The sequence below is a fragment of the Tetrao urogallus genome, assembly GCF_951394365.1.
Source record: "Tetrao urogallus genome assembly, chromosome: 18".
NCBI lineage: Eukaryota > Metazoa > Chordata > Aves > Galliformes > Phasianidae > Tetrao > Tetrao urogallus.
This window is the reverse complement of record NC_136831.1, coordinates 9,707,939-9,718,332: the sequence shown is the minus strand read 5'-3', so window position 1 is coordinate 9,718,332 and position 10,394 is coordinate 9,707,939. Positions and strand designations below refer to the sequence as shown.

The 10,394-nt window shown below is 51.5% G+C and overlaps 1 protein-coding gene across 1 annotated transcript in view; it reads left to right on the top strand.

Annotated features, from left to right (window-relative positions):
* Positions 1-1,201: 1,201 nt before the first annotated feature.
* DNAH9 (dynein axonemal heavy chain 9) overlaps positions 1,202-10,394 on the top strand; it is a gene marked incomplete at both ends in the record, with an annotated part of 190,321 nt that continues 181,128 nt past the window's right edge. The window contains 4 exons of the mRNA XM_079544232.1: positions 1,202-1,540; positions 7,402-7,598; positions 9,128-9,286; positions 10,154-10,284. Coding sequence (XP_079400358.1) covers positions 1,202-1,540; positions 7,402-7,598; positions 9,128-9,286; positions 10,154-10,284 — 826 coding nt within the window. The remainder of the gene's footprint in view (positions 1,541-7,401; positions 7,599-9,127; positions 9,287-10,153; positions 10,285-10,394) is intronic.

Below are 10,394 nucleotides of genomic sequence, written 5' to 3'. Positions count from 1 at the left end.
GAGATCTAGGTTAATTTAAGGATCTGAATGCTGCTGCGCATTCCCATTTTATTTTGGTTTTCTTGGTTGATTTCCTCCACCCTCCCACCCCCCCATCAGAACAGTTTTCCAAAACCTTCATTACAGTCTGAATAAACCACTCAACATCACCCACAAGTGTTTTGATTAGGTAGTTAATGAGGTGAGGAGTCAACAAACACCTGAATTTTGGGAGAGAACGACCTTATTTATGTGTTACAGCACCTTGATCAACCTCATAGCTGTTACAAATATGCTTTGTGCCACCAAAGCCACACCTGCTTCTGCTGCTTCATTCCTGCTGTTTGAGATGGCAAACACTGCTTCTGCAAGGCTCCAGAACAGACAACTATGAACTGTGTTTGGTGTAGTGTGCAGGGCAGCTGGCAGCGTGAGCTGATGGAGGACAGTGAGCTGCGAAGGGAGGATGTGTGATAGTTTCTCTGCTCAGACTTCTGTGTCCTGTAATCATGTGTGGGTTTGATGGGGGAGGCATTGGGAGTGGGTTGCCCAAGGAGGCTGTGGAGGCATTCAAGGCCAGGCGGGATGTGGCTCTGGGCAGCCTGGTCTGCTGGTTGGTGACCTCCACATAGCGGGGTTGGAACTGGATGAACATTGTGGGCCTTTTCAACCCAGGCCATTCTGTGATTCATGGCTATTTCAATGAAGGAATTCCCTCTCAGAAGCTACTGCTAGGCCCCCACGTGCTCGACAGGAGGTAGCAATACATAGTAAAAATGGCTTTATTTTAAGGGGATGGAAGATTGAAGACAAAAGGGCAGCAAAACATCTTAGTAAGTTAGCTGTGCTTTGTTACGCTTGTCTAAAGGGGGGAGCTTGGCACGCTGGAGCAGAGCAGCAGGCTGTGTGGGCTTAGCAGGGTCCTACTGCTGCACAATGTGGGCACACAGAGGGCCGGGGGGCGAGCGGGCTTATTGCTGGGCTGCCGCGGATCCGTGCTGCTTCTCGTAGAAGTAAAGGCGGATCTCTTAGGTGCCAGAAATGAGGAAACGCGCTCGTTCTCACGTCGACGTATTCACAAGCAGCAAACGAGCAGCGACGGACGCCGCGAGCTCCGGCTGCCCCGGGGCTGAAACGGAAAACCGGCGGGCGGGGCGATCGGCGGGCATGGCCCGACTCGTCCCCCGGGCAACCGCGGCTCCTCCCCGCAAACAGCCGCCGCATGGAGGGCGCGGAGCTGCCCGCGGAGGAGGCTCCGGATCCCCGCGTCCTGCGGCTGCTGCGCCGGGCGGCTCGGGGCCTGCGGCTGCCGGCGGACAGCGTGGCGGCCGGCGATGAAGCGGCGGCGGAGCTGCGGGCGTTCGCGGCCGGGGCGGCGGGGCGGGCGCTGTTGGCGTGGCGCGGCCCCGCGGGTCGGCTGGCTCTGGGACCGTCGCCGCCGCCGGCCGCCGCCGCCCGTCCCAAGGCGCTCTTCTTCCTGCGGCCGCCCGGGCCCGGCGAGCCGCTGTGCGGGGATCTGCCCGCCGACGCCCTGCAGCACTTCGCCGCCCTGGTGGAGGAGGTAAGGCGGAGAGCGGGGCGGCTCGGCGCCAGCGCGCGGTTGGGCGGCGGGGATCCGAGCGATTCCTCGTGGGATGGAGCGCGGCCGGCTGAGGGTGACGGAGCGCAGCCGGGCCTCGGGCACGGGGCGCCCACGCTTCTTCGAGCGGCCACGTGTCTCAGCCTCGGGATAGCAGAGCTTCCTCCTCACACCTAACGTGCTGCTCTCCTGTTGTAGTTTAAAACCGTTTCTCCTGGTCCTATCGCTGTCAGACTGCGTAAAAAGTTGCTCTTCACTGAGACGTGCAGGCTTCATCTGAACCTCCCAGCCCCATTCCTCCAGATCCACAATTACAGACCCCCCGGGTTCCTCGGTCCCCGGCTCCAGCAGCGCTGCACGCTGGGCTGGATTTTGTTTTGTTTTGTTCTGTCACCCAGCAGGGCTCAGCTCCTTCCCCCACCCGCCTCTGCAGGAGGCCGCTGAGAAACGAGGAGGAGGAGTTGCTGTTCCATTGAAATAAACTACTTTACTATAAGTGGTAAAGGAATGGGAGGTAATACAATGTAAAAGGAATCAAGAGTAATAAATCAAACAAATGGGAAAGGGAGCATCTCCTAAGTGTGTGCTGCAGGCTCGGCAGTGTGGAGCAAAAGAGATTGTCTTGGTATCACTGCGTCACTTTGTATCTCCCTCCCCAAAACCACGTGGGAAGGTCTGGAGCCCTCTGGGGTCTGTAGTTCTCCCTCAGCAGCTGTCCCAGTTCTGTCACTTCATTGCATGATGACATGATATGGAACGCATATGGAAAGCCCTGACAGGTATCCAGCCTCTATTCCATGTCATTGCATTATGCCAGAATTGTACAACACACATATATAAATACATGCAAATAATAAACAACAATTAGCATTACATGCATGTGCACATGTATACTTAAAACTGCTGACTCTTCTCCCCAGCATCAGGTCCCCTTGGAGATACGCACTGAATGTCCGCATTTCCTCGTGTTACCCTCCAAGTGAACACAGGTCTCTGAGCAAAAGCAATCTTCTCCACTGGTGCTATTCCAAAATTCCTACCTTCAGTCCAGCCTGTGTCAGTTCCAAAAGTCCTGGACAATGGGGGTTTCCCCTTCGAGCCTGTTGTGTAATCAACAGAATCCACTTGGCATCAGTCAGGGTGCCAAAAGGAGCTGTGCACAGTACCAACCACTTTGGAAGCAGCCCAAACCCACTCGTATGCTGCCAGCATCTCCTTTTCAGTTGGAGTGTAGCACTCTTAAGGTCCTCTGGATCCTTCTGACTGCTAAACCACAGCCTGAAGCTCTGACTGACCACCTGAGGCAAGCTAGGAATCAGCCGTGGGAGCACAGGTGAAGGCAATTCAGCTGTGCTGCTGGGAGGGGGGGAGCCTGGCTGCACCTCTCCTAGATCCCATTTAAGTGCTGACTGCCACTGAGGCAGGATCTCTTCCTGGACATCAATCCTTGTGGAGAGTGTTGTGAGCCTACAGCATCAGTGAGCATTTTTCACTTATTAGCTTTCCATCACGATAATCCTGCTTAGCCTAAGCTCTGTACGCTTATTGATTTACATGTGGTGAGCCAGGCAGGCTAAAATGGACTGAAATTGTTATAGTGTCTTTTCTGTGGAACGTCTACAAATGGGTCAGGGGGAGAACATCAGCCCCTTAGATAGAACGATTCCTGGGGAGATCCAGGGCTTATGGGTTCTCCTTATTAGCAGTTAGCAACCATCGTTGAGAAATGGGGTCTCCTGTGTATTGTGGGGAATGTTTCTGCCTGGTGGAATACTTTTCACGGGTTAGATAGAGATATCTAACTACAAAAGAAAGGCAGTTGGCCGCCTCCAGAGTGGCATGGCTACTGTTAAATCAAACTGAGATAAGAGCTGACACCTTAGAAAGTGAACATCGGCTATTAAAAGATTGCACTGAAAAACTGGAACAGGAGCTTAATGTATTAACAGGGAACAGACCAACTTTACATTCCCCGATAGGTCAGGTCTGCAATACTTGAATAGATAATAACCACACCTCTGAAACAACGGGCCTGGCTGAAACTCTAAATTAGATCTAGAGGTTCCACTTATGACGGATTCCTTGGCACTCATCCTATTATAACCCAGAAGACAAAGGAAGCACAAGGCAGACTGGCGGGTGCCCCCTGCCCAACGGCCCCCTGCCCAAACGCATTCACACGTGACGGTGAGGCCGTGCACCTACAGAACTGATGGATGTGGTGCAACATTTTGGCACAGGCTGAAAGAGAGTGTACCCACGTGGTTACTTAGATTAAGGGATTCAGGGGCAGAAGGTGTTGTGGTTAATGGCCCAGAAGTATCAAATTTGGCCACTGTGACGGTGCACCCTGCCCTCAGGCAGAGTCTGTGTGCTGCTGTTCAGTACAGCAGTGAGAACCAGTCGGTAATAGACTGGTTAATGGCTGCATGCCGCGTGGTTTGGCTGAACAAACCAGATGTTCCATTAAACACAGGATTGTGGTCCTCCATAGGGGACCTTCAGAATTATATTCGTGAGCTGGGCAAAAGAGAAGCGATATACGAGGACTCATTCAAAAGCCCAGACATAGTAAAGTTTTCAGCAGGTATGCGAGATGGAATCTACAGCAGGCCCCTTCCCACCTGTATGGGAATTTGGTTTCCATATTAAACCTGGTGAGACAGAGCGTCTGCACACTGGGCGCAATATCTGAGTAGTAGAAGAAGCAGAGCTGCTTCCAGTAGTTAAAACCAAGAGGCCTCCTGTGCCAAGGCGCCACCAGTCCTCAGCTGGGCCCATAAGGGTGTCGTGAAAACAAATGTTTAACGATCTTATTTGGGCTGGGGTCCAATTTGCGGAGATCGACTGCCAATGACAGTGTGGAACATAGAGGATTTCATTGCTTCCAATAGCAAAAAGAAGCCCCTCAGGTGTCTCGGGCCACAGTGACAAAAAACACAAAGACAAAAGACTTGACTTTGGCTCAGTTCATGGCGTGACGAAGGATGTTAGTCCCCCTAGGGCCCCCAGAAGGGACCGGAGGCCCTTTGTAGAGTTGACAATATTCTGGTCCCGGAAAAATGTCCAGGGAGTGTTATGGCACTTGTTGATACAGGGGCAGAAACATCAATTATCTACAGAGATTCGACTAAATTTGATGGAGACGGAGTGATGATGGGTGGTTTTGGGGGACAGACTATTCCTGTCAGCCGAACATGGGTGAAACTGGGGGTTGGGCGTCTCCCACCATGGGAGTATAAGGTGTCTGTTGCCCCAGTCCAGGAATACATCCTGAGTATTATTATACATTATATACAGCCATAAATATTCTATGAGGTCTGGCTCTCCAGACACGTGCACTCATGTAAGGCAGTATAGACTCCAGGGTGGGCAAGATGAAATATCACAGACCATGCATTCTCCAGAAACCCACAGCACCTAAAGAAGCTCGTGTTTCCCTCTTGCTGGTTGTCAGGGATGTAGCAGTGATTTTGTTGTTGCTTCCATTGGGATGTGACGATGTCGCAGTCTTGGGAACTGGATTTCCTAGCAGAAGGGTTTGGATTATTTTCTCTCCTTTCTCAAAAACTTCTGCTGTGTTGCCCCACACGATAACGTCATCAATGTATTGCAGGTGCTCAGGGGCTCCAGTTCGCTCCAGTGCAGTCTGAACATCAGTTTAATGTTCCAGGTCATTAAATCCACGCTGAGAAGTTCTGTGGGATGCTGACCACCAGAGTGGGCTTCCAGGAGCAGGCTGTGGGCTCAGCATGGCTGGCAATGCATTACTTACATGGGAGCTTTTGTTCTGGCTTGAGCTCTGTGGCTGTGCTTAGTCTGCACAGACAGCAGTTTTTGTATCAGGTTTTGTTTGTAGATGACAGCAGGTAGTGCATGATACGTGTTGTAAACACCATCTGTTATGGGGAGGTTTGGGGGTAGGAACATTCCATTCAGCACTGTTGGATCTGTTTTCTGGCTGCCTCCAGCTGCTTGGGGGCACACTTTGGGCTTTTCTCCCTGCAGCCTCTGCAGATGGATGTGGTGTTTCCATGGGGAGCAGACAGTGTCTGGGTTTGGTTCTGCTTTTTTGCTCAGACTTAACTTCAAGGAAAACAGGATGGTGATACAGGATGGGAAGAGGGGTGGAGAATTGAGAAGGACCTTTAGTTTCCTGAGGCTGAGGGCGCACATGGCTGTGGCTGCTGCAGAGCATGTTGCAAAGGGCCTTCTATCAGCACTTCTGGGTCAGCCTTAGAAGGCTTTGTCTGGTTGGAGAAACAGCTTGTGCTGAACAGTGAGGAGGCCCAGCATGGCTGGGGATGTCTTTTCTGCCTGTCCCACACAAACCCTCATTAGGGCTGAAAAGAACGTGCCTTCTCTTCTTTGTGGAGCTGGGGGTTGTTCTCCGTGCAGGTCATGTTTTGATGGTCTAACAAGGGAACAAGCAGCTGGTTACAAGGTCTAACACTAGCAGCCCACAGGATTTAATAGTGGAAGGTCTCAATGGTAATAGATGGAACTACTGAACCAGTAGTGAGCCAAGAGTTGGGCACCCTGCAGTGGCTGGTGCTGCTGCTCCCCAGGCCAGCAGTGGCTGCAGTCACTGGCACTCTGATTTCCCAGGCACGGTGCTGTCATGTTTTTTTCTGTTCAGATTTGGGCCCACTTGCAGTTGTTTTTGTAACTTTTCTTATTGCAGCTCACCCTACTTTCATTGGCTTCTGCCATAGCTGCACCCAGCAGCCTCCCTGTGCCAGCAGCACTAAGGAGTAGCATTGGTCACCACAGAGAACCCGGCTTTGTTAGTCTGCTGCCACAGCCTGGAGCCAGCTAAGCCAAGGCAGAGCCAGCTCTGGCAAGCCCAGGGGGACTCTGCTGCCAGGCTGGGACCAACCTGAGGCTGTGCAGGAATGGCAGGAGTCAGATTGACAGGGCTGCAGCTTGGGAAATAACCGAAAAACTGAAGAGCTCTAGTGCTGTTGGAAAGGAGACAAGGTGACCCTCACCAATGGGGGGATCCTCTGAACTAGGGGGGTTCAGCCCAGCCCTGCTGCCCTTGGAAAAGGGCTCAGCCCTGCCTACCTGAAAGCTCTGCCTCTGCCCTGCCTGCTGGCAGTGAGTACCAGAGCTGTGTGCAGGGGAACAGAACCGATGCAGCCTGCTGGTCCGTGCAGCTGCCTCCAGGTGCAGGTTTGGAGGTTGGGGCAGCTGGAGCAGCAGCAGGACTGGGCTGCCTGCTTGCTTTGTCCACTTGTTTCTGCCCTTCTCAGCTCTTGGATTTAGGGAGGTGTAGTATGTGAGTTTATCATCACATGTGACTGACCTCCTTCCATGAGAACAGTGCAGAGATGTCTGATTTTTCGCCTTGCACACAACAAAACAGCCAAGTGAGTGCTACTGAACACCTTCCCATCCGGCTTGACTGTCTTCTGCCCTCCTGGTGAAGGGAGAGCTCTCAGGACAGTTGACAGTGGTGAGCATTGTTGGGAGCGGAGAGCAATGAGCTTTGAACCTCAGCATTTTCTTATTCCTCTTGTGCCTTGTGATGCTCAGCGATGCACGAGAGGTGTGATGTGGAGAGGGCTGAAAGCTGTCACCACAGCCCTGGTCTGAGCGAGAGCAGCTAGTTTCGTAGACAGGTTTCATCCCTGGCAACGTTTTGGATCACCAGCAAAGCAGGCCTGTGGAGAGGTCCTTTCCTCCTGCCCTGCCCTTGTTTCACACAGGCACGAAGCTGCTTGGCCCAGCAGTGAGTTCAGGTCTCCAGGCTTGGTTGAGCACGGAGCTCGGAGCCTGGCGGCCTGTCATTTTCCTGCAGCACTTTTCTCTTCATTGCTTTTTTGCAATTTGTTCTGCAGGTGATCGTGCCCATCCTGACAAACAGGAAGAACCATCAGGGCTGGCCACGGGTGGTGTCACAGGACATCTTACGTCATGTCCACAGCTTGAAAAGTGCCGTCTTCGTGGTGGTTGGCCAAGTGAAAGGCAAGACCTTGCTGCCTCTTCCAGCAGGCTCGGAGGGAATAGAGAACATTGATCTGGGACATGAGAAATTGTGAGTATCACTGCTTGCTGTCCTCTGGTTATGTTCTACTGATGCGTGTGCTGTGTTCTGGGGAGCCCTCACCAATCGTAGTGGCTCTTACTGATCACCATTGACTACTGCTTATCCAGACTGCCCAGATGAGTGTATTTTGCTCTACCTGTTCTCTTCCTTACAAACTCTGTCTCTGGGGAGCGTGCAGCACTATAAGCAGGCAGAAACAGCTCAGAAAGTGACAAGAAGTTGTGAACACACAGCAAAGCAACAAACTTAATGGAGAAAACAAACTGAACAAAACCTCTGCTGCTTTCCCGTTACCTCTGAATGGGAAGCCAGGGTTCTCCTGCCAGAATTTTTCTGGCTTCAGTTTGCCAGTGTATCCCCTCAGCTGTGCTGCTCAGTTGTTACCCACCCGTTTGTGGTTCATGCTGACTGCTTGGTCAGGGTTATTCTGCCTCCCCTCAAAACTGGATTTGTTATGGAAAGGTACCTGAAAAAACAGCTACAACTTCCTTCAAGTTTCTGAGCTGTTTGTGGTCCCACAGAGAGATTTGAAAACTGTTGCCTACGTCCTCTTGCAGAAGTGGGGTGGCTTACCGGACGCACTGCGTTTCCATGAGCACTGTGATAATTTCTGTAGTCTCGATTCATGGTTAGACCTCCCTGGTGGCTGTTGCGATTCTGAAGCTCACTTTTAGTCCCTGAGGGATGACCCCCAGCAAAACCACCCCAGCATCTCTGGTTAGCACAGCCTGGGGAGGCTGAGCCCCTGCAATAGCTTCAGCAACTGAAGAATCACTATCCCAGTGCTAGTGTTATGTCAGGCAGGGTGCCCACACTGCAACTGGGAGGAACTTCCACTCTGGTCTCCTCAGCAGCCAGCCCAAACTGGGAATTAAAGGGGTTTGAATTCTGCAGTGCTGTGAAGCTGGCCCAGGACAAGGCAATAATGCCTGGGCAGCATGTGGTGGCAGATACCTTTGCACACTGTGTCATCCCCATGCCTGGACTGCATTTGCACCCTGTGGGTCCTCAAGAGGTGTGCTAGTGAGTGTGATGGGACCAATCACGCCTTGGACTGGACGTGGTGTGGGTGGGATGGCAGGAGGCTGTGCTGCTTCCCAGGCAGGGAGGTGGCCTGTCCTGAGCACACCTGCCCACCTACATGGTTTCTTTCCGTATTAAGTGAGTTAGTGACAGTGGGTGAGAGCATCTTGCTGCAAGTGTGGCTCTCCAGGCTGGACACTGAGCCCAAATGGATCTGATTGTTTGGGGATGGCGATGTGGAAGCTCTTCCACCATTCCTTTTGTGAACCTTGCTCATAAAAGTGTATTGTTGCCTGGATTGCTGTCGAATTTAACTCATTTTCTCCAGATTGTAATTTAGGTATTGAAGTAACAGCAAGATCTTCATTTCTGATGGTTTTCTGGTTTTGAAACATAAAGCTGGACCTTAATCTATAAAATCTAGCAGGTACAGCTGAATAATGAGCATAAACAAGCAGAAAGCAAAGTTAACCACGCAGTCTGTTATTTTGCAGCCTGGAGCAGATTGACAAATCTCTTGTGCATGCCACGGAGTCAGCTATCATAGACTGGAGCTACCAGATCCAGAGAGCACTGAAGAAAGAGTCCTCAGAGCCTCTCCTGCAAGGCAGTAATCCCAACCCCAAGGTGGAACTGGAGTTCTGGAAGAACAGGTACCCTGGGCAGCCTGGCTGGAGCACGGTGGGCCCTGGTGCCAAACCTGGCTGGTTTGGAAGGAGCCTCGTAGGTGCCTCTAGTAAAGCTGCTTGACCAATTGCAAATGTCGGGCTGCCTTGGATTCGTGTAAGGATTTGAGGCACTGACCACTGCTCCCACACATAAAATAACCTGATCTGCACAGTTGCTTGAGATCATAGGGCAGCTGGTTGCATTTTGACTTAGTCCTGGTGTCACATCTTTAGGGGAGAGTTTTGGAAGTGCTCTCACTGTCTCAGTTCACTAGGAGCCAGCCACAGCTGTAAGAGCTGATGGACACCTCTCTGGATCTTCTCAGCCCAAGTAATTTATTTGTGAGGTCTAGGAGATGTCCCACTTCCTAAGAAACAGAAATCTGGTTCTCTGCCTTGGAAGAGGTGGTTCCTGTGCCTGAGGCCGATTAGTGCAGCCACTACCACTAAAGTGATAGTGAAGGCTAATGAAGTTTTCAGCCTTCTCAGAAGCCATCTTTTATTTTTAAAAAGACTACCAACTTGAACAGGCATGTCAACATTTGTTTGTTTTTTTAATTCAGAACTGATTTTCATTGCTGAGCCTCTCCTGGCTGGAATGTAGTAGTCCTCTCAGCCACTCTTGGAGCATGTGTGTCATCAACAGGCATGTGACAGCTCTAGATACCCAATGGAGCAACTAATGCTTGCAGATGGGAAGGGGTTTGAGATATTGCTGTCCCTCTATGGCCTCTAGGAGACCCTGCTCCTTGCAACAAAACCTACAGAGCCTGTCTGCACCACAGCTGAACTGATGAGTTGAGCTGATGCTCGCTCAGTTTGTGAGCTTGTAATGTGTCTTGGTTGTTGCAGGTGTGATGACCTGGAGTGCATTTACAGTCAGCTGAGGACGAGGAAGGTTAGGAACATGATAGAGGTGCTAGAGAGAGTTGAGAGCAGCTACTTACCGGCCTTCAGAGCTATGCTCACGGATGTTGAAGCAGGTGAGATAATGGTGCAGCTTTGATATATCTGTATGAAATAACCTCTGGCCTTTGTTTTACCTAATTTTACTAGGTTTACTAGTTTTACTGGTTTCAATCCTAATGTGTGG